Source organism: Topomyia yanbarensis, chromosome 2 (genome assembly GCF_030247195.1).
Source record: "Topomyia yanbarensis strain Yona2022 chromosome 2, ASM3024719v1, whole genome shotgun sequence".
Classification (NCBI taxonomy): Eukaryota; Metazoa; Arthropoda; class Insecta; order Diptera; family Culicidae; genus Topomyia; species Topomyia yanbarensis.
This window is the reverse complement of record NC_080671.1, coordinates 60,634,319-60,659,799: the sequence shown is the minus strand read 5'-3', so window position 1 is coordinate 60,659,799 and position 25,481 is coordinate 60,634,319. Positions and strand designations below refer to the sequence as shown.

At 36.5% G+C, this 25,481-nt stretch overlaps 1 protein-coding gene across 2 annotated transcripts in view; it reads left to right on the top strand.

Moving 5' to 3' along the window:
* LOC131686190 (1-phosphatidylinositol 4,5-bisphosphate phosphodiesterase classes I and II) overlaps positions 1-25,481 on the top strand; it is a 336,330-nt gene that overhangs the window by 193,585 nt on the left and 117,264 nt on the right. For both annotated transcript variants that reach the window (XM_058970420.1, XM_058970419.1), the window contains exon 5: positions 21,292-21,425. In XM_058970420.1, coding sequence (XP_058826403.1) covers positions 21,292-21,425 — 134 coding nt within the window. The remainder of the gene's footprint in view (positions 1-21,291; positions 21,426-25,481) is intronic.

The window sequence follows — 25,481 nt, the reverse complement described above, 5'->3', positions numbered from 1 at the left end:
ATGGTTCAACAGCTTGTAGGTTCAAGAACCAACTTCACTAAATAATCAACCAAGCAAAGAGGAACCACTATTCAAGAGAGAAGAGAATACTGATATCCTCTCTCTCAATGATACTCACAACTGTTCATCATTATAATGATACGTGCTTATGCAAGCGTGTGTGGATATATTCGTTCCTGTTTCTGTTTCCTCGTGTTGTTGCTTCGGTATCCATAGCGGTAATTCATTCGGTTGGGGTAAAGGTAAGCGTTTTACTGAACTGTATTGTGGTTCGTTCGGATTGAATTTGAATGAATGGTGAAAGCTCTGGTAACACAGCTTACTACGAAAAGGTAATTCTGTTATAATCTTGCTATTGCATTCTGATTGGATATACACTCTCAATCTCTCTCATTCGAAATGTAAAAACGTGGCCTAAGCGATATCACAAATCTGGTCGCAAACGCGAACAAGCAATCATCCATACATACTTACGCACTCAATTAAGACACTCCGGTAATTAAGTGAACGTTTAGCACTTATAGATTTACAAATGCGGTCTCAAGCATCAACCCACCGCACAGTGGCACGACTTAGAACAAAAGGTGGACTAAAGTCCAAACTTTGCCGTATCGGTTCAAATAGGGCGATTTTATGTAATTCGTTTTTGATATTAAAACATTTCAATAATAAGCGTTTACTATTTATTAGGGTGTCTCAAATTTTTTTTTTCGAAATCGTTCCTAAAATTTGTGTATATTAATTTTCATTTGCTAAATCGTTTTTGATATTAATTATACGTTAGGGTAGCTCAAAAAATTATTTTGTTGCGAAGGTTCAAAAATTTTTTTAAAGAAGTTTTTGTGCGCTGAATTTTTATCTTAATTATAAAAACGGAAATTAACTTTACTACTTATTAGAGTGGCTCAAAAGTAAGTATTTAAGTAGTAAGAATTAATTGACATCTCATGCTGGGGCTTCAGACATGACTATTTTGTTTTTACGGTTCAAATAAGATGTGTTCGACTAATTTTGGAACATTTAATTCATTAGTGGGTTACTGGATACGAAAGCTACATTTTCAAAACAAACATTTTGAGCGTCTTAGTGGAATGTTTAATTACATTCACTAATCAACAAGATGGTTAACGATTTTTTTCGTAGGTGTTTTTAAGTTACTTAGATTTCTTATTTCATATCTTAAATGAAAATAAATCCAAAACGCTTTTTTGTGTATATGGTTCATTTTAAAATGGTCTTATTTTATTTGGATATTATCGTAAACCCTTAAGCTATATCAGTGCTACGCAAATTTGATCAAAATAATCTCACCAAATGACTAGAACTTAACAGTGTTCACTCTATTTGACAGTTATTGCGCAAGTTAGCAATAAATAGTTCCAGAAACATTTTATAACCTATTTCAGATGGTTGAAAATATTTACTGATTTTAAATCATTCTTAATAACTCTACCATCTAAAAAACATACTTCCCATTCGGCTCCATACTCGTGACCACTAGTAAAATCATACTCTCAATTCTATTTGAGAGTTGTGCATGTATTTGTGTCATTATTCTAACTATAAAATGATTATTCAAATCCAATATCAGTAATAACCATGCGTCTCCATTCATAGCTTTTTTAAATTTTGACTGCTTATCGCAAGTTTTCGCAAAATTAGTATGTACTCATTTAAAAGAGAAAATTAAAAGCTTTCGAATGAGTATAGTGTGATCGCGGGCATTCACGGGCGTCGTTGTTGTTATCGCATTAGAAGTTCGAATATAATAAAAAACCATGACAAACAGTTATCTAAACACTAACTAAACTAACTAGTGACTTATTTTTGGCGATTTTACGATGTAATTTTATCTCACAGATAGTTTTGGTGAAGTAATGCAATGCATAAAATCAACCATTTCTTTGAAAAACGAAAATAACCGGATGTAGTTCCTATGGTCAAATTATGCAAAAAACACTTGAATTATGCCCTTTAAAAAGCTGCCAAAAATTCATTTTACGTTAAAATCACATAAAATCTCGCAAAAATGTCTCTGATGGCTCAGCTGGTAGGAGAAAAATACTGGTGAGAATATCGCATAACATTCATATATGGACTTAAGTCCGGGCTCGTCTCACTGTGCACCGCTCGCGCGTTCATGGATCGAGAACGTCCGGAAGTCTCTGCCCTCGATCCTAGCAGCCTAAATTCATGCCTTCAGTTGGACCAATAAAGAAATGGCGATCGTATTCGAGAATTAGTGAAATGGAAGAACTCACTCTCTTCTAGCACTAGAAATTGAGTATCAGATTCATGGTCCGCGCGATCATTCATGAACACGCGATTATTAGAAAAAAATATGTATACGCGCAAAGTTCCATACACGCTAGCACACGCGACAAAAACGTTAGCCTACAAATGCTCAAGTCCTTCGCGATCTTCCACGCACGCATATGCCTGCGATCTGGCAAACAGGATAACACCCCAGTAACTAGGTGAACGTTTTAGCACTTATAAATTCACAAACACGGTATTAGAAGTGAACATACAAACGCCCGTGTTCGGGCGATCATGAATCGGTTACTTCCGGCAGTCGCTAACTTCGGCCCTAATAGCGTAGGTCCATAGTCTTCAGGTGGGCCAAACAAAAAATGACTCATTTCCACTAAACAACACACAATTTAAAATTTATTTCAAAATTCAAATTTATGCACGCGACAAACACGTTAACATACAAATGCTTGATCCCTTCGCGATCATCCATGCAACTTACACCCGCGTTCTCGTAATCATGATAACATCCCGGTGAAGGTGAACGTTCCAGCATAATATTTTTTTATAAATTTTTAAACGCAGTCTCGCGAAATCTCTATCTTCGGTACCAGAAGTCTAATGCCATGGCGGCATGACCTGGAACTCTGGTGATATGTGGTAACTCACTCCCTGTCAGAATCTGAACCGAAAACTAACTATCAGAATGACGGTCCGCGTGACCATCAAAGAATACACGCGAATATGGGAATGGCCATACGGTTAAAAAAAACAATTTATACCCGTGATGTCACCTACACGCGAGCACATGAGACAAACACGTTAACATACAAACGCTTAAGCCTTTATCATTAATGCAAACCTACGCCTGCGATCGCGCAAATTTGATAGCACCCCTGTAATAAGGTGAACGTCTTAATACTTACGAAGCTACAAACGCGATCCCAAACACGAACCAACAAACGCCCGTGTTCCTGCGATCATGAATCGGTCAGGTGCGGGAAACTTCAACCTCCGTCCTAGCAATATATATTCAATTGGACCAGACAAAAAATAACGCTCTTATATACTAAACAACACGTTCCATGGCGACGCGACCGAAAACTCTAGTGACATGGAAGAACACACATTCTTCTAGCAGAATTAATGGGGGCGTCTGGTGTAGTGTGCAAAAAATCGACTTTTTTATTCGATTAGTTGTTAGTATTGAACCTCTAAAATTGTCTGCCTGCAATCTTGGTGGCCACGCTGAACTTTTGTTTTAAACAACCATGCATGTTTCACGCGTATTTGCTAAAACATACGCAGATTACAATCCATCAGCAATAATTTTGGAAAAACTAACAGCGATAAAAATACAGTGTAAAAATGCACTCTAAACTATTTCTACCCAAATTTTCAAAAGACAATAAATGAGTTCTTTTCTATAGCATTTTATGCGTGATGCAATTTGATATGGGACACCCTTTAATAGAGTTTTTCTCGAAACCGCATTTTTCAAATTGACGAACACGATAACTCAAAAAAAATCTACCTACTATTTTGATGAAAACTGTGCGAATTTTTAAATAAAATAAAAGATTTTTTTGTTTTCATGAAGCCGTTTTCCGAAACTCGAACTTTTTCTTATTTTTTTTTGGTTCATCGAGTAACTACAAATCTAAGTTTTTATTAATAGTTATCGTGTTCACCGCGGTGCTCCTCGACGTGGAAATGGTTGGACCTATACTCTTGAAACGTTCGTATGTGTGGCTCTACGTGAATGAAAATTTTTTTTCGTGCATAATAAATGTATACATATTTATTGTTGCCTTGGCTTCAAAATCGTAAAACAAAATAACTTTCTGTTTGAGTACTTTATAACAGACGCCCTTCTTAAATATCAGATTCACGATTAGCACACGCGACATACAAACGCACAAGCAATCGAACACGTTAACGTACAAACGTTCGAGCCCTTGGCGATAATACACGCGATTGTGAAGACACTATGCCCTACATTGTTTGTTTGTTTATTTAATTGAAGGCTTTAACCTCATAGGTCATTCGCCTTGTATGCCCTACATATTTGAACCGTACAATAAATATCACATTCAGTATTACGGCCCGCTGCAATTGGCCTTCAGAAGTGTTTTAGTGGGTGACATTTCCTCGTCACCCACAATTATAGTGAGTGATTCTGACGGGGAGCCCTGCCGAGATCCTACAGCTCTACAGCTCCAGTAGAACAACTCTAGAAAAAAAACCATGAATTATGAAACCTATTCGTAGTAGATTTAACAATATATTCTCTCAGTGTATACTCTTATTCGACAGTGTGAAGCATCCACCTTCAGTCATGTCAACTATGTGTACAAAATTTACCAAATTCCAGTGCATGGAATGAAACTAATGATCAAGAACACAAATTGTCTCCATTTTTGGAGCTTACGTCAATCCGGCGTTAGCTTAGTCCTGTCACTAAGTTAGTGTCGAATTCTGGTGAAACGAATACGATGTGTACGAATTCTATTAAATTCCAGTGAATGAAATGAAAATAATACTTATTATTTTGTGTTGAAAATCGAGTTCGATCTAACTTTATAACATACTAAACTCCTTCGTGTCTTATGCAAAAGCATAATTATGACATCATAAATCAAACGTAATTTCACTATTTGCTTGGAAGCAATATGAACACTGCAGGAGCAGCTCTTCTGTCTACTCACTTTGTTATCAACATGTGGCAATAAAAATGTTACGAAGAAGAGAATAAATTATTCAAAACAATGCAACTACCTACATGGTCATGAATGGGCACATAAAACAGGCATGGTTTTCTACAACCTCTTAACGGGAGGCTCTTAAACGCTTCCTTAAATCCAATCTGCGATTTTATGAATGCCGGCGATGACGAACGATCTGCTGCTGCTACACATTGTATAGCGAATGAGACGATATATGAACAACCGGCACAGATTGCCTCGCTGCTGCGGCCGTTCGTCCTCGAATGCTAACGAAGGAAGCTCGCAGTATGTATACAGGAACAGGATACACATTTTTATTTTATTGTGTCGAATCTGGTGACGTCGTCGCCCATCGTTTCGTTTCTTGATGGCGCTGAAAAATAAGCTTCTTTTTACGATTCAATCACGGAAAAGACCAACAGCGCAGCTATGGTTGCATGCGGTGAAGGATGGAAGGCGAAAACGACAGGAGACAGGAAGTCATTTAAGCGGTTGAAAATTGGGCCCGATTATTTTTCAACATAAAGCGGTTGCTTGCTTGCTCATGTCGGAACGGAAAGACAAAAGTTTTCGGTTGAGGGGAGCTTAGTGGAACACATCCAATAAATCACTTCGCGAAAATCGTCTTCAGCGTTTCTTTTTTTTTCAGATACATATCTTGGAAGTGTTGCCCAGTGAGGCGAAAGACTATTTCCGATTTGCTCGTATGCTTGAAATCATAGGGTTTCTCTATGCGGGGATCGAAAATGAATCACACATCAACAGTATTGACGGCATGTTCGATTAACAACTGTGCGTTATTTTTCCTGTAAGCTTTGATGCCTGTGAAAAATTAAGTTAGCATTTCCGACAGATAATACGCATATGTTATAGATACAGTATATAGAGCTCACTGGAATAACTGTTACTGATGTGTTTTTGGTGACAATAAAAATCCAAGTAACTATCGAAGAGGAAACGTATTTTTATTGTCGTCTGTGTTTGCTGATGTCGCCAGTGATGTTGGGCAGCCAATGCGTTGGTTGGTGACAGTGGGTGGTAATTGATTTCGGTGACCAGCAACAAAAGATAATATTATATTGAATCAAATATATGTATCGAGTTGGTGCTTCTGTAGCTTTTGGAAAAGACTAAGTGTAATCGCGTTTTTTGATTGATGGAATAAATGATTGGTCGTTTGATTAATTGCTGGAAACGATTGCTGATTTCTATCGGACTCAAGGACAACAGATTTTTATAACATGTAGCAAACAAGTTTTAAGCATTAATTCAAAAGCTCATCCCTACATATTTTATGTACCATCAGCAACACGACAGCACTTTGTCACTAATTGCTCTCATTTCAAGTGGTAAATTATGCTCACCAGCGAAAGCGTCCTCACTGAACTAGCAAGTCATACATTGCAAAACGTGTTGCGAAAAATGTATAGTCGGTACCCGCGCCAGTATAAAAATAGACATTTGAGTTTGTCTTTCGCGCATACACCGGCGGGTATGAAAAACGCTTTCTCTCATTCAACCTGGAAATATGTGCCTCTGGGGCGCACTGGCCCTAATGCTGTTGTGACACCGAAGGCACATGGAATGCGTACATTGTATTGCTACTACGGTGTATTATTAGAGAGTGGAAAACGGTGAGAAACCTCTGAAAAAAAAACAATGCCGACGCGGAAAAAAGTTGAACGTTGCTGATGAAAATGACAACGAGTGCACGTTGAAATGGGACTCTTTACGACCCTTTATGCTGATGAAACCTCGATTTGGAGCGGACTACACAGAAAAGCTCTGCTTCCTGTCCGTCTGACGATGTAGACTACCTTTTGTCTGTCGAAGGAGCAGGGTTGCAGCGAAGGAATAAGTTGAAAATGATACTCGAGAAAGTAAGTTTCGTTCCACTAGAAAAAAGGATCATGATGTAAAGTAACAAAAGGGAAAAAGAAACGATAATGGGAACGTGATGGTGCTTGCGCAATACCTATTCATTAACTGTAAGATGCTGCACCTGGAAGGAGTAAGACACTGCAACTGAAGTCAATTGATTTCACCGTTGGAGGTAGCATCATAGTTGCTATTATATTGAAGTTTTGAAAAGGTTGCTACAAGGAATATTACTTGGCTTTTGGTATGTGCTCTGCACATTGCGATATTTGAATAACCTTACTTAGCCAGAAGAAATTTTTCAGAATATAAATAAAAGAAAATCATGTAAGGGAATGTAGTATAGGTTGGGACGGGTTTGTTGAGAAGCTTATATCTTATTTCCATGACAATATTTTTTAACTTGTAGTACACCATTTTGTAGATATATTATGTGGCTTAATAAATAAGACACATGATCAATTTTCTGCATGATGGGAAAATGGCCAAAAAAATTGTGTCGTGTAGGTTGGGACACTTCAAATAATTAAAATAATTAAAGACAATTTAATCTTTAATGCATTATATTTATTTTTTGGTTAATATTTGTTTGTTCATTGGTATTTTAGAATAAGGATAAGTAACTGAACGACTTAATTACTTTCATTTGACAAAGTCAATCTGACTCACAGTCTTTACATCTTGTATACATGCGTAAGTGCATGGTATCCCAATCTATACGACACGCTTGTCTCAACCTATTTTTCGAAGAAAAAAACTTCAATGAAGCAAACGCAAAACCTTGATCGGTAATAACATTTCAGTTACTTCTTAATACTTTAAAATTATTTACGCAATTTTGATGAAAAAGATTCAATTTAAGATAGCCCAAAAATCAATACAACAAAAGATTTTTCGCTCGTTTTTTGACAATGCTCAGTGCAGCTGTTACAAGAATGAACTATAACTTCAACTTAGCATAACAAGTAAGCTACAACCGAGTCTAGAATGTGCTACAAATAACAAATGGTAACACTGCATAGGAATATCGAGCTGTCCCAACCTATACGACAATTCCTTGTAGATTTTCATAAAGCGTGAGTCAAAATTTGATACGTTACTCTTCTTGAATGAACACAATCTTTTATAACTAAAGAGAAAATGTTAAAATCAAATAGAGGCATCATTCTAAACACACACATACAAAATGAGGTATTGTCTACTTTTCTAAATACAGGCTTAAAAATGAATCAAGCTAAATTGGACCAAATTTTGATCATAACAGTGGTACAAAAATAATTCATATAACTGTTGTAAAAAAGTTTTCTATTTCATTTCGTTACTTCACACGTTCCGTCACCCCAAAGAACTCTCAAACCCAAGAACTAACTGTTTTCTTGTACTCACCCGTTTTGCTCTTAGTTATAAACTAGATATAAACTAGAAGTCTTCTACAAAGTTGTAACACACAAATTTTAAATATTTTTCCTGAACACATTCGTCTTCTATCTCTCTTCTTTAAAAAGTTGGTGATGGCGCCCTCCATGCGATGAATATAGAACTAACATATTGTAGCCAAAAGATGACTCATATAATGTACTAAAATTCCTTTGAACATTCTGTTTAGCTAAACCCAACTTTTATTTCGCAAACAAAAAAGTTCATGTTACTCTACGACTGATTAAGCATTTTGGCCTCACGTCGAACTGATTCAAACATCACATCGTTGACATCTTAATAACTTCTCATACTAAACCTGAATTTAATCGCAGTCTTCGACAAAGTTGTAGCCAATAAAACTATTTTTCTTATTTTAATTTGTAGTGCTGAACTGAGGCATACAATGCCACCTAACGGCGAAAATACGAGGTAGTAGGTTATATTCATGTAAATTGTTGAAAAATGCCATACAAACTTCAAATACGTTGGTCCGGTAGTTAGTCATGTCTGATTTGGTTCAAATTTGGAACAGAAACCTCTTGTGGAACTAGAAATCGACCTAGTGGTGGGCAAGTTGAGTTGTCAAAAATTCGCATTTATTATGGTCAGTCTACTATATACATGCTCTATTAGAATAGAAAATCTTCATTGCAACGCAACATGAATTAGTAAATTCGGAATAAATAATATCATCCTAACTTCCGGTTTCAACGCAATGCAAATCGCTACAAATGTGACCGAATCGGACGCGAAAAATGTCGTTCGATGGAAGTGGGAACGAGTAGTAAGTTTGAAAAGATCAAATTAATAAAATAGTAAAAGTTTTCTGGAGAATGACGTTCTGAGAAATGGTGTATTCTGAATGATGGAATTCTGGGGAATGATGCATACTGGGGAATGGCTTTCTGTAGAAAAGAATATTCTGGGATACCGTTCTCCGAGGGGGGGGGGGGGCTGAAATTCTAGAGAATGGCTTGCTGGGGAATGATTTTCGGAGGAATAGTATAAAATCTATTTAAACTTAACTTCTCATTTGAAACCTTTAAAATTAACTTATCTTTCGTCTAGAATTAAAAAAGGCCTTTTTGCAGTCTTTAGTGGATTAAAACGGCTTGTTTGTTTTTAATTTGTTTTTAATCCACTAAGGACTGCAAAAAGCCGTTTCAATTTCTAGATAACAATAATCCAGTCGAAAGTCCATTAATTACTTATTGTTACGACGAGCAGCAACTGGATCAGGTTAATGACGGCTAAATTTCTTTCAGCAGATTTGTCTCCCGGTGTTGTGTTGATCAGCTAAAGCTGGAAATATTTCATTTATTTATTCAAATATATATCATACCATTTATACCTAAGTTAATTTTCACTTACAACTTTGTAGTGCTCAATACCGTTTCAGTTGCTAACTCGGTAATCTCCTTTGTCGTCGGCTATGCCGGATCTTTTGTTGGATTACTGTAGAATTAACAATAAATGTAAACAGGCTCCCAATAAGTTAAGTATAATTTAAATAGATTGAGCGTAACCTGGTACTTACTATCTATTGTAATTTTAGTAATAGTTTTAAATATATATGATTTCTGTATCAGTTCGCACAAAACACTGTATAACGTGCATTATCCTGACGTTCTGACCTAGGTTATTGTTATTGAACATGCCATACCCAATTGCTTTTTTATAACCACAACCTATAATAGACTGGCTAATTTTGTCGCAACACTTATCTTTCGTCCCCGAAATTTCGGTACAACCTTCCAAAGCTTAATTCAATTTAAAATCTGACGGATATTATTAGTTCATTAATGTATGTATTTTGCTTGATCCTGCTGACAACTGTGGAATCCCGACTAAAAAATTAGTTTCAAGACAGGCCCGTAGCCAGGATTTTGTTTCGGGAGGGGCTTCAAAATTTTTATTTATTACATAAATCTTTAATTCTGATTTGAAGAAAATTTGAGAAGTTCCTTATGAAAACAATTCCAGATGTAAAACAGTAGAAACTAAAAATCCTAAAAAACATGTTCTTTGTCAAAAGAAAGGCTATAGTACATCGACGGATTATAGACGTTGAATTTGATTTTTATTATTCATTTACAAGTTAAAATTTACGCTCGTTAGAACAAGGGATATTCAAGAGTTAAAAGTATTTAAATGCTAACCAAATATGACGGAGCTAGGAAATCTAAGGTATTCCAAACTACGCATTTGCAAGCTGTAGAAGACGCTAAATCGAAATGATTAGAAAAATATGTAGAATGTTCGAACGAAGAGAATGACGAAATTTGCACTAGAGTTTCTCATTTAGCAGACGATTTGTAGATGCGCAGATACGGTTTAACTTCTATTTTCTTGAAGATTCTTGGTAATCAAAAGGATTAAAATATATATTTCAACGATTTAATCAGTTTAACAAAACTGTCCAGAATTTAATCTATTAAAGAAAATTGTTCACAAAGTGAAAGAAAATCACTTAACACTGATTACTACTATCTTCCATTTTACGTAAAATTTGTTAATTATATCATTGATGATACCATCAACATAAGAGGCGAATGACCATAAGGAACCATAAGAACCTCTATAATTAAAATAGAATAAAAAACCAAAATAGAATTCAAACCAAACAAGATACATATTTGTTGAGAGTCACCGAAAAACATGTTTTTTTCTTAAGTTTAAAAGTTTGAAAAGTTTCCGGAGGGCCTTTAACCACCTAGCCCTCCCTCTGGCTACGTGCCTGTTCCAAGATCAACATATCCCTAGTAGCAGTTGTGGTTTTAAGATACTCTAGAAGTCCTTCTTAAAACTTAGAATGCACTTGTAGTTTACTATAAGACTAGCATTGTTACTTGGGATTACCAAAATTTTCCAAAAGTCCTTCTGATGATTAAAAATATGTATTGAAACAATACTATGAGAAAATCTATCAAAAAAAGACTCTCATTGTTCACTGTCTCTTCTGTCAACTATTCAGCCATTTTCACGATTACTCATAAACTCTTTGGATATTATGCTAGTTCAAGCAATCATTCGAAATAATTCAAAAGTATTGTAAAGGTACCATAATAATCAAAAGAGAAAGTAAAAAAGAGTGAAATAGTACTAAAGAACTAACTTACTCACCATCATTACAAATTTTTCCTGAAGCGAATTAATTTGAAATTGACGGGGAGGGATTTAACATAAACCGCCCCTCCTACGTCACTGGTGCAGTAGTAGGTGCTAATTCGAAATAAAATTGATCTAACCATGTACTGAAAAAATCAATTCATTTGTGCAGTACAACAATAGTTATTAATGTGCTGAAATTGGACCCCGTATTGAAAGGTGGCATCAAAATATGGATCAAATTTCTCTTTTAGCTTTAAACAAGATATATCAATAAAAAAAAAACCATATTATCTCAATGCCCGTTTTATATCCAAAAAGGTTGAAATTAAATCGTTCCATTCGCTAAAAAATCATGGTATCGGCACCATTCCTACATTGACATCCGCAAAGTGACTCAACAAGTTGGACGCTTTATCTCAGTGAGTGAGCATACAAAGCCGTAAAAGTTTTACCGCTTTACATTGCTCCAATTTCAAATCCGTTCCACTTACTGCCAATGGCATCTAACTTCCGCCTTTTTCATTCGATGCTTCGCAACGGGGATAGTAGTAGTACATCACGCCAGTATCCTGTGCGATGAAAAGTGTTTGCAACCGATAAAAATGGTACGCCCTCTTGTCATCGCTGTTCTCGCTCTCTCTCTCTCTCTATATATATATGCGTCGAGTATACCGAGTGCCACAACCGCATTGAAAAACGCCGTACTGCAATGGAAAAAAAACTTTTCAATCAAATTAAAAACCTTCCGGATAGTGATGAATTTCCTCTCCGGAAGGAGCTACACCACCAACGAGTGCACTTTTCTGGTGTTCCACCGGCTGCCACCGCAGGGAAAGCACAGCATTAGGTCTTAAATTAAACATTCCAACTACGCCCATCCACCCCAAATCATTTCATCTTTGCCCGGGGGATGGTACTGGAACAGAGCCCAACAAAAATGGGTTGGGTTATATGAGCAACAGTTTCAACACACTGCTGACTTCCAATCTACATACTCACGGTTGAAGTTCTACATGTTCAATCCATTGTCGACTCTTGTGCATCTGGTGGAAGCCAGAACGGCCGATGTGCAGTCTATGTACATATTGAGTTCGGAATTCAGGCACAACGCGGGACGAAGCTACTGCGCTGATGCATCCATGCGGCTATGGGAATCGAGTGAGTTGACTCAATGCTTTCATTTCTGGCATATTCTTCGCTCCAGCAATGTAGGAGTTAATCTTTTCTAACAAGGTTCGGAATACACCTACAAATTGCGGGCTTTGTGTGTCGAAGGATTAGTGGTTAGGTTACGGACAGTTGGCTCTGGTACTGCCTGACGGCGGAACACAATTTTCGGAAGGTGTAATTTCAGCATTATGGTTTTCGGGGCGTTTTTATGTTCCGCTGAAAGGCAATGGTTTTTTTTTTCTAAATTGTTACCTTGTTATTAACCTATTAAACTTTGCATCACGTGCACAGAAGATGTAATTTTTTGGGGGGGTGGGGGGTGGGGTACTATTTCAAAAAAGGTTATTTTCATTGAGGGTAATGATAATTTCAGATTTTTAACAGAATAGGTTACAGAGTATATTAGAAATGAATGGATCTCACTTTCTGAAACGAAATACTTCTTTGCGATGGTTTTGATTAGACACGCTCAACCATACCTTCTTCAATTCAAGTTCATTTTCAATCCAAGGAATATTTAGATATACGTTTAGCCAGTTATTATCTCATTCGGTCAAGTTTCCCTATCTCTAATCTCATAAATTATGTAATTTTTCATATGGACTTATTGAAAGCTTCGGTAAAGCAAAACCTAATGAAAAGCAGTGGAATACAACGTTCAAAACTTTTCCAAGCACGTTGGAGTTTTCGGATTGGAGATGGTAAATCATTCTTCTTCCTTTTTGTTATTTAAGGCGGTGCAAACAACCAATTTTTTTAGCTTGCTATGGTAAAAATACAGTATCCGATTTGCTGTCAAATGTACCGACACCTACAGTCTGTTGATTGATTTTTTTTATCTACTTGTTCGATTTTCCCTTATGTCCATCAGATTGTCCACACAAACAGGAACTAACACTGTTGCACGAGATTGCTGGATGTCGGGAATACAACGCCGGCAATTATTTCGCCATTTACCACAACTTTCCTACAACCGATGAAACAACTTTGACCGGGGTTAGCAAGAGAACTTTTTTAATTGTTCCCAAAGCAAACGAGCGAGAGCGCGTTTGTATGGGGAGTTAAGTTTACGTTCGAGTTTTCTTCGACTGATAAAGGGCCGGTGGATAAAAGTTTTCCCTTGTCACTTGTATCAGGCGCACAGTAGGGTACCGAAATGTTTTTTTTCGGCGCAAATATGTAAATTATATTATCAGTCTTCTCTCAACTTTTGCCGGAGTCAGACCTACAATTGAACCAAGTGAACAATAGGCCTGCATTGTTTCGAGAACAAAGGAAATATCGTATTATTCTTGTCATCATTGAGTAAAGTCGAATAAAAAACTTTACTCTGACCCAACGCCGCGGTCGTTGACTTTGAATTTAGTTCAGTACGATCAAGTTTTTGTATTGTATAGTGAAATACCTTCTGAAGGTAAAAATGCAACTTAGGCTAACGGAAGTCGCGTACCTTCAGAATCATCTTCATCTTCGCAATGCAGTGTTAATTTCATTCAACACGTTAGCCAAAACGTATTACAACATGCATTTTGAAATGGTCTATGGAAGGGTATGAGGTGATAGGTCATGTAGCCTTACATCTATGTAATTACTTTCAATATATATGGGAATATTAATTCCAATTTTCTCACTTTGGACCACGTGTTTAAAGTTGTTCTACAAAACGAAACGTTTCGTTTTGTAGAACAACTTTAAACACGTGGTCCAAAGTGAGAAAATTGGAATTAATATTCCCATATATATTGAAAGTGATTACATAGATGTAAGGCTACATGACCTATCACCTCATACCCTTCCATAGACCATTTCAAAATGCATGTTGTAATACGGAGAAGTAGAATCCACTACATCTGATACTTGAAGAAACTTCTTTCCGATTACTTCTAATGGTGTTTTTGTAGTGAGGATTCGGTTCGAAAGGTCTGTACCCTCCTACTTGAGAAATAAAACTCGAAACTCACAAAACTACAATTAAGAGGACTCATTCAAATGACCAAAATGTAAGCAAAATATGGATTTTTTTCACGGACCAATGGAAAAATATGAAAGGAAACAGGTTATAGATTCCAAAAACTTCTTTATTTACATTTTCTTAAGACAAAGAAACAAAATAGCGTCAGTGGTGAGGTTCTGTCTAAGGTTAGGTGCGCGTGGAAATCCAAAACTGCGCACAATCTGCTGCCTCAGGATCGATCTGAAACATAAAACTAATAATGAGGCTAAACTAAAAAGCCTAAGAAAGGGTAAAAAACTTCAAATTTGACGTAATGGTGCAATCTCAAACTTTGAGATCGATAAAAATTGAAGATGAACATCCGCTTTGTAAATAATAGTGCTATTAAAATATGTACGATCCTTTCAGACATTGTGCTGGAGAAAAAGTTAATAGATTTGAAGTTCTCACATATTTTAGAATACTTAACGCGATGCTATTTATATCGAATTTGAAAAAAAATATTTAAAAGATGTAATTATTTTCCTTTTTAAATATCAATGAGTAGTATATACAGAAAAAATATTACTCCACGTTTCCGGTTGACCGCATTCCATTTGCCTGGCCTTTCGCTTAAGTTCTGCATAATTCTGTACAGTCCTCTCGTCCATCTCGTTCGCTGCAGAATGCCAGTTTGCCTTATACATACATTCTTTCCAACAGTTGTTGGGTCTCCTACGGATTGTGCTTAATGATGGCCTAACATTTCTCGATTGGACACCCTAGTAACAATTGAGGTTTTATGGTATTTTTATAGCCACTGATAAAACTTAGATTGCACTTGTAACGTGCTATAAAACTTCAATTGTTACTTGCGCAGTGCTCTGACTTGTTGGAAGGGTTCTTGTCACTTGCACGTTGTTGGCGGTATACCACTCCATGATCGTGTTTCCGTAATGACAGGGTGCCAAATCCAGCCAAAACGGCAGGGAACAGTCGTGTTTTTACAGGAAAGACAATGGTTACAATGAAAATATCGCTTTTCGGGTCACAGTTGTAGATAACCTGCCAAATTCAGATATTTATTGACTAACCCCACAGTTACATATGCTTGAAAGTATAAACCACCATTCACAGTCTGGTTTCCATATAAAACATCTACACAGGATGCTGTTCTAAATCCGCTTGTATGTAACTCCGCGAGTACGAGTTTTTCGTTATTTCCTCTTTTACTGTTTCTTTCTCGGTGACACTTAAAACACACGGGAATATGCAAACGCAATAGCACACGCGAAGTTACGAATGCGCAAGTCTGCGTCACCTGCGATTAAAATAACACGCACAAAAACCTTCAAACGCTCGCGCGTCACACGATAATACAAACCTGGTCACAAATGCCCACGATCTTGCAATCCTATAAACATCCCGACAATTAATTCAACGTCTGTAAACGCTGCCAACGTACAAACGTCCGTTCTCGCCCTATTTTAAATTGCTCTCGACCGGTAGCTCTCACTCTAAGATATGAAACTTATACACACTAGAGAACAAATTTCAGGGTGCCATAGTTGGTGACCCCGGGGAGATGGGGGAACTCACTTTCTTCTTTCATCTGAACTGTACGATCAAAATTAACCGTCGGAATGACGGCCAGCATTAATATTCCAAGGCCTACGCGAATTTGCAAACAACTACATGGTTATATCAACGAATTTCAATACGCGAAGTTATATTAATACGCTAGTATACGCTACATAATACTACGTTCACACTACAGAGTTAATTAGCAATAAGAAAAATAATAATTAGCAATAAGAAAAATGTCATCAAGATAGCGTTAAAACACGTTTTGACTCGTAGTGTGAACGTAGTATAAAACATAATACAAATAATACGATAATACAAATCTGGCTACGCATGCGAATATGCAGTCGCGATTATACGCGCACATCTATGCGCCTGGTCCCAAGTGTGATTATCCTAACGCCCGCTTCTGCGTGATCATGGATCAGTCACGTCTGAAAGCCTATACATTTGGCCCTAACATTCCTTCAGACTTCGTTAAAAAACCAGCAATCTCATATAACCTCTAAATCTCAGGGCGCCGGATGCTGAAATGATAAGGGTGGATTCACTCCCTTCTAGATCTAAACCGTACACTTAACACTGCAGTTCGCGCAATTATTGAAAAGACCATGTGAATATGCAAGGTGTTACACGGTTATATGAACGAATTTAAACATGCGAAGCTACGTACATACGACAAACACACACCCATGTGATCAAACCTGTTAACATACAAACGTTCGAGCTTGCGCGTTAAATCAGCCCTTTTTACAAACACGAACATTCATTTGTGAATTAGGTATGGAATTTGCGTTTCGACTTCGTCTCATCAAAATCCGACACTAGCTTAGTGACAGGACTAAGACGGAAACGGAGACTCAATTTGTGTTTCTGAGCAAACCCCCAATCAAGCGTAATTTCCCGCAAGAAAATGAGCTAATTTTAAGCGAGAGACAACTACTGAAATCGATACATTTGGTTTGGGTTAGCAAGCCAATGCATGATGCACGATGCTATATTTCTCTTTGGGGAGAACAATTTAACCCCTTCATGCCCATGTTGTTTGTGGACAACAACGTATTTAAAACGGCTATAACTTTTGATTGAGGCGAGATTTGCTCACAAAAACAAGTAATGCTAATAAATGTAACTATTACCTTTAATTTGAGTATCAACAGTTACAAGGATCAGTTCTAGAACTGAAGTTATTGCAATGAGTCAGATTGGCTTCCGACATAGCAGTGCTGCCAGAGACAGTATACGATGACGACGAAAAACGAATTTGTCAAATATCTTCGTTATGTTGCAATATTATTGAAAATTGGTAAAAGCTATCAATTTAGACTGTCTTTGGCTACGTTTTCCATGCAATTGGACTATTGTAAATATTCTAGGAAAAATGCACTGAGCATTGGAAAGTAAAAATTGAGCTGCTTTTCGTGTTTCTTGACCACACCGTTTTCAAGGAAAAATAGTTTTGAAACCTTTTTGCGCTAGAAAAAAGTTGGGCATGAATGGGTTAAATAAAAACATTTTTTTTTCTTCATTAAGGAGAAAATTGTTTATTGCGCGTGAAGAGCACCAAACGTATGTAGTCAGATTTTTTACGCGGTTTTTGAAATTTGCGCGGTTTTCATTTACGCGGATTTTAAAATTTACGCGGTTTTCATTTATGCGGATTTTGAAATTTACACGGTATCCATTAACGAGGTTCCCATTAATGCGGGTTCTTAAATTTACGCGGTCTTCATTTACACGTATTTTAAAATTTACGCGGTTTTCATTTACGCGAATTTTGAAATTTACGCGGTTTTTATTTATGCGGATTGTGAAATTTACACGGTATCCATTAACGAGGTTCTCATTAATGCGGATTCTTAAATTTACGTGGTCTTCATTTACGCGGATTTTGACATTTGCGCTGTTTTCATTTACGCGGTTTTTATTCACGCGGCCTGTATCCCCCGCGTAAAAAATTTGAGTGTGTATTCATTTGTGATTATTAACGCAAATCTACGCCCGCGATCTTACAAAGATGTAAACGGGGCAGTGATTGAATGAACGTATTGACTATTACGAATTAATTAACGTAATCCCCCGTGATCATAAATCGGTCACGTCCGTATGGCACTACCTTCGGTCCTAGCAGCCCACCCCCATGCTTTCAGTTGGGCCTTTGTAAAAAACGCCCATATACACTGGACAACAAGTGCCAAAGCGACATTTCCGGAAACTTTAGTAATATAGGAAACTTCACTCTCTTCTAGCATCTAAACTGTATACTCTTAACTAAACAAAAACATTGCAAAGAATTACACCAACTTTTGAATTCTTCAAGTCCCCTTCTTTTATATTGTGACAAATGTCAAAGTAAAGAAAACCAAATTTCACATCATTTGGACGATTTTTTACTCCCGCCTACTTCGATTGAAGTTCATACCATTGTGACTATGGGACAATGTAAGCAAAAATCTACTAGCTTTTGGAGTACTTTTGGAGTAGCTCTCGGAACATTTTGGTTTGTACCTTTTTATAAAGAAAACTATCTTAGAATTTGAATAGGGATATGCACGTTTCTTTGAAAATACGGGAAGTTAGGTTTTTAGGATATTTTGTCCCAAAATTCCCTTATATTTTTTGACAGTTGTTCTCTACGCTGCAAATTTTAAGTTCGTTTGAAATTTTTCTTATATGAAAAAATCTCAGTATTCAAAGGGCATTTTAACAATAAATTAGTATTTAATACGCTACTCTTGTTGCAAAAATTATCAGGAATCACACGACAGAAGATTCGTTTCAGGAAACATAGCAGGAGTTGGGGTATTAGAGAATTTAATGAAAAAATGTTGTTTGTAAATTAAATGTAAAAAAAACACAAATGTTTCTGTATTTTACCGGTATCTAATATATTTCCGTTATATTCCTGGGATTTTTCCACGTACAACAAAGTGTAAGAATAATTAAGATATTTGTATGAGATTTTAATATATTTCATATTTAATAAATTTAATATGAATGACAAAAGGCACTTGAACCACAACTTCTCGTATTCCGACTAAAATCGCGACGCATTCGTTTGATTTATGAGATGTTTCTACATTTGTAAAACTGCAAAAAATATATCATTTGCAGCGTGGGGCAGAAATATCGTTTATTTTAGGAAATTGAGAGCAAAATATCCCAAAGCACCTACCTTCTTTATTTTTCAAGGACCGAGCTTTTTTCATTCAAATATTTCGATTGTTTTCTTTGAAATAAGGTATGAGCCAAATTTTTCTGAGTACCGCTTCAAAATATATAGAATTCTTATTTTGCCATAGTGATGATGGTAAGAAGTGGGTGAGAGTCAAAAGTTGTCCGAATGATGTGATTTGGCACCTGAGAGAACTTTGACATATGTCAATACGTGGAGTTATACAATCGAATTTATATACTTGAAATTACATACACACTAAGAAACGCGATATACAAACGCCCACGCGATCATGTACGTGGCCATACAAACGCTCGAATCTTTTGCAATCAGTTTGCTCGTTTGTAACACTGACGCTGGCAGAAGAGGACTGTTTGAGCGTTATATTTTGATTATATTATTTAAATTTTCAATATCTTATCGTTTTATCTATTATAATCGATATGTGAGAGCATTTTGAACATTTATCGTGAAACGATTGAATTATAAGCATTCAAAAGCAAACCACTTTTCGTTGCACATAATTTTGGTTGAATTTGCAAAGAGCAGCCCCACATCGAAAAGATAAGCGTAGTCATACATCAAAGCGTTAAATCACTCCATTCATAACTTAATAAAAAGACACCGGGCAATTTATACAGAAGAAGCGAGTTGGTATTAAACAAACTAACGTTCTATCTAACGTTCGGCACAAACTAACGGTAGACATGAATCAAAACTGTAACTCGTTTCCCCACTATCCTTTCCGTTTAATACTATTTCATCAAGAAATGTTGAAAAAACAACAAAGAATTTGCTTTGAACAATGTCGAAGCAGTACTTATTGTTTAATAACGACGTAATATATATTTATCACGTTTCGTTTATTCTAAACTGCTGCCATCTGTGTTTACACATGGCTAATCATCAAAATATTATATAAAATATTATCGTAATAAAACGACGAACATAAATTGAAGATTTCATTTCTTAGCATAACTATAAATATATGGCCACGGACTGCGTATATATTCTACCGGATGTAACGCCTAATTACATAAACTATTCGCCAAAACCACCAGCGTATGCGGTCAAACTTTTTCCCGTGCGTCATAGACCAGTTGAACATTCCTTGCCCATAGGGTAGGAGCTTTCCGCTCAGTATGACTCCAGCAGCGGAGGCAGCAGCAGTATACACGTAGATGAACTTGCCTAAACAAACAACTGTTAATGTAGGTCAGTGCAACCCACTCATTATGTCTGTGAGGCTCCCTGCTATTTCTGCTAGAACGTTCTCGCTTCCCGCTTTTCCGTCGCTATCTACATGTGAGAGCATGTATTGCAGACCGTGCCTTCAGCAATGGAAAGCAGGCAAACTCGTTCCTTTGCGAAATTTCCATTCTGAAACTTTTTGAAGGTTATTGTTATCCTCGTTAGCGGAAACATTGCTCCACTGTTTACCTTCAGGGTGCTATGAGCGAGGAACGTCTGTGTTGTTAGTTTTTTTTAATTTGTTTTCCTTTTGGTTCCGTATTAGAACATTGCGTTCCGGTTAAAGTTTTGGTTTGGTTACCTACTGTATGTTATATTACAGCTCGCAACAGCTGTCAATTGAGTTTGATGTTCTTACTGTTGGTGTAATTGTAGGGCTACGTGTGATCAAATGATAAATTTGAGCTAACGTACCGTAACAACCGGGGGCGAATCGAGGCAGAATTTTGTAGAGTTAAGGTGTTTGAAATTTCGAGTTTGGAATGAATATCAGTCAATCAGTGAAAAAATCGATTTGAAATGAATTTAAAGCTCCTCATCGTGTCGAAAATTTTCGATTGGGGTTCGGAACCACGGAACCCACCTGGATAAGCCCCTGTTAACGAAAATACAGATCATCGATCGAACGACGCAACAATATTTCTCAGCATTTAATTATTTTGAGTGAATCTTTTCATATAGAATTGGAAAATAATTGGACTGTAACAGTTAATATTGTCCTTGGTTAGCTTAAACCAACTTGTTTTCGTAACATATGCAAAATATAGTGCCTCTCTCTCCTTTTATTCCAGTTATGGTGCGACGAGTTGATTCGGATGGCTTACAATCTGACGCAGCTGAACGGGCCCGCGATAATGTTCCTTCAGAAGGCGTACACCAAACTTTGCCTGCAGGTTGACAAGAGCGGGAAAGTTCCAGTGAAAAAGTGAGTAAAAATTACAATTTAATAACGAGTAGCGAAACAAGCACTCGATGGTTTAGCGTTGTGTTTGCTGTGCAGCGAAATTCATTCTCAGGCATTTGAATTAGCCAGAAAAAAATGTTTTGACTAGAGCTGATGTCTGCAGGATTACCGAAACTGACCTAGACCGAATGCAAATTGATTTTTTTTTATTTCGTTTAAGTTGATCTGAATTTAATGATCAGTCAGTTTGAAGGTTTACTCTACATATGCTAATGACGTTAGAAAAAAATCGAAAAAACTTTATCAAAGGATAAATCGAGGTTCTAGAGGGTCGGTCCGGTTCCCCATCGTCAAAACGCTCGAAAGCGATTGAAGGGTAAAGTAAATGAATATATTTTGAAACATTGGAAAAACTTTATTCCATAAATTATATCCTGCATTGATTGCAATCGATTGATGTATAAATCTAGATATGTCATCGCATTGAATTCAATGTTATAGGCTGAATAAAGATTTACCACGCTTGCTTTCCGCGCTTCCATCCTTTGATAATGCGACAAGACCTGCAACAGATATGTTGCTCCATGTAGAGTCGCCGCAAAGCAAGCTGTTTACGCGTTCAATTCAATGTTCGAAATCCGTACACGGTGACGTTCGGCGTGGAAAAACTTAGTTATAGATGGCAGGTCATTTTTTCTCGACGGTATGTTGTTAGGTAGGGGAACATGTGGAGACTTGACCAAGCGCAAAATTTTATTTTTGGCTATGACGTCCTCTACGCGGTTCTTAAATTTTTTTCAAAAATATTTTTATGCTTGTTACGGTCCCTTAAGATATCTTTAAAAAACTATAATGAAAAATCCTTTCCTTATAGGAAATATGTAGTAATTAATAAATTTGCATTAAGTGATGTAATTTTTTATGCATTGTTTATTTTATGGAGATCTCTACTCGACTACTAATTACTATTAAAGTACTCATATATCATCTTATTCCTTATGAAGAAGTTAAATGATTTTACATAAATCGCAACATTGGAATAGTTATTACTGAAATTTGCATGACATTGAGCGCAATAACTAATGTTGGGGAGACTTGACCAAGATTTTAAGGGGAGACTTGACCAAGTGGCAATAAGCTGAAGAAAGATGAAAAATTCCTGATGTGTATTATGCTTTGGTATCTACTGTTAATGTTAATCACGCCACAAAAAATCCCACCTCAAACATAAGTCTATATATTTTAGTATTAGTAAACAAAGTTAGCAGTAATATGACTGATTTCGGGACCTCGTCGCTGTTGTGCTATCTTATGACAAAAGCCATTTTGGGGTAAACTGAGTTAGATATGCCACATTACTAAACTAAACAATCTCTTCAAAATGGCGTTTTCAGAATTTTGACATTCTGCTTGGTTATTGAAATATAGCGAGAAACATGCTGAGAAATTTTTACTATTTTGCTTCAAATGACTGTGTCTGGGAATTGGCTCAAGTTATCTTGATGTATAACATGTTTTTATGTGTAAAACTATCTGGGAAACACAATGGCATAATCTTTTTCAAAACAAAAATTCACGAATTGTGAAAAATGCAGTTTAAGTTTTAAACTGGAAATATAGTATATTTGGCAGCACTGTAACCAAATATAACTATTTTTCTAGATTCCCTGACTCATTTCCTTCAAACTGCATCTCACAGATTGTTTCTAGACCTAATGGAGCCAAAGATATGAATAAAAGTTAATGATTGATGTTTTTTTCTATGGAAAATTTTTCATGCACGCTTATGACACGCCATACAAATTTTGTCATCAATATACACCTATGACACGTGTGAGCGCGACTTTTGTTTACATTTATAGTAAAAACTCGCAACATAGTCAACCGATCTTCCCAATATTTGAGATATTAGTACAGCATAGATAGAAGCACCAATTGTTTTCTTTGAATTGCTTATAACATTTATAATATTTAAGATATTCAATCTCAAACTTTAAAAGCCGTTTTTCTCGAAATGTGCTTAATGGCGCTTGTCATAAGATAGCACAACAGCGACGACCTGTGAACATGCAATGTTTGCGGTACAGTTAATCCTTAAAAAGAAATGCATTAAAAAAATCAAAATTTATGCAATGCAACCCTTCTATATTTTTACTGCTTCCCGAGAATCTCGACAATATGGAAAAAAATAATTACAGTATGTTTTATGTCATTATTTTTTTATGATTTTACAAAATTCTCTTGGTCAAGTTGCCACAAGCCTTGGTCAAGTCTCCCCGCAGTGGGGAGACTTGACCAAAAAAAACGATCACAGAAAAACTTTTATAACTTCTGAAAAATTAAATTAAAAATTCTGCAAAAAATCATGAACACGCACAATAATATTGCGCATTATATCTCAATGACTTTTGAGGGATTGAAGGCTTTTTAGAGATTTATGCAGGTTTAGCTGAAAACCTGGTCAAGTCTCCCCATGTTCCCCTACTATAAGTACTATATCTGGTATTTTTTTCGCACAAAAAAGAGGCGCAGAACATTTTTGTATTTATTTTTTTTAAACAGTTGTTTTAAAAATATACTAAATATAAATTTTTCGAATCGGAAAATAATCGCGAACAATCTGTCTTACGAAAATTTCATTGCTGGTTAGTTCGTTAAAATCGGTCAATTAGGTCTCCCGTAATATTTTTTTTAAAAATGTTAAAATTTTGGTCAAATTTTTTTTTCGCATAACCCATTTTGCAATGCAAAATATTACAAATAATTTTACCTCCTATCGAAATTGCGATATCACCTAATTTGGGTGGGCCTCTTGGGAAATTTTAAATCTTTTTCATCGAGATGAAAAGCGAAATTGTCCAACAAACCCTTGCTTCTCGTATTCTAGTTAAGATAGCAAAGATTTCGTTCCATTTTTGAGAGTGTGTCACATTATAAAAACTGCATCAAATGTATGATTTTCACCATAGAGCAGATGTATTATTAAACATAGGGAAATTTTGGGACAACATATTTCAAAACCCCAACTGTCCGTATTTTTTCCAAGAAACACACATATCCTTTTTCAAATACTAAAATTGTTTCCTTTAAAAAATGCTATAATTTTTTACGAAGGTCAATTAGCTACTGATTACTAAGTAGAGAAAGTTATGAAAATTTTAGAGCCATAGTACTCCAGTGAGAGCAAGAATGTGAAATACACAGATCGGGAAACTAGAAGTGGCAGGGTCATTAGAAACAGGCTTAAAATCATGCGGACTAATCTTTTATCTTCTGCTGGCAGGAGTCGAGCTTAGGCAGTGTTACTACGAATTACTGAAGTCTACCAACATGTCTCACGGCAAAGACAGGCTTGTCCCTCTTTACCATGGATAATGTTATTTGATTTGTAGGCTAATGGCGGTCTTCCCAGTCTTCCTCTAGAGTTAGGTTTGGACCAAATTCTACCGATTTTGTCCCAATATGGGACAAATATCCGACCAATGTCGAACCGATGTGGAATCATGTAAGACCAATGTCAAACGGCACTATGGAACAGATGTAGATCTATTGCCAATAATGCTCCAATCTGACCCAGGAATCAGGAATTAGAATATATTGGCTCGATTGGCTCGTTCTCCATGTTATCCCGAGATTTGTACCTTACCATGTCGTCTCATCACTTTCCTGATGGGAAAGGAAAGATATGTGAAAGAAAAAAGGTATAAATATGGAAAATGACAACACAATACCATAACTCTACTGATAAATCCTATAGCTCCTTACCACACTGGGTTAGGAACAATAGCATATCCTTGAATTTTAGCTTCTTGTGAATAGGCTCATCTATGTATGGAGAACCAAAAATCAGGATACGTAATTGCATTACTGCAGGGCAGTTACGTATCAAATGATATGACGTTCCGTAATCAGATCCACAAAGATCACTTGAATAATACTCAGCACACTGAATAGTAGCCATGTGATGATTAAGTTTGCAATGTCCAGTCAGTGCTAGGGTTCGTCGCGGTTGCGGTAATTACCGCAACCGCGCGGTATTTACCGCACCCGCACCGCAAAAACTGCGGTGCGGTGAGA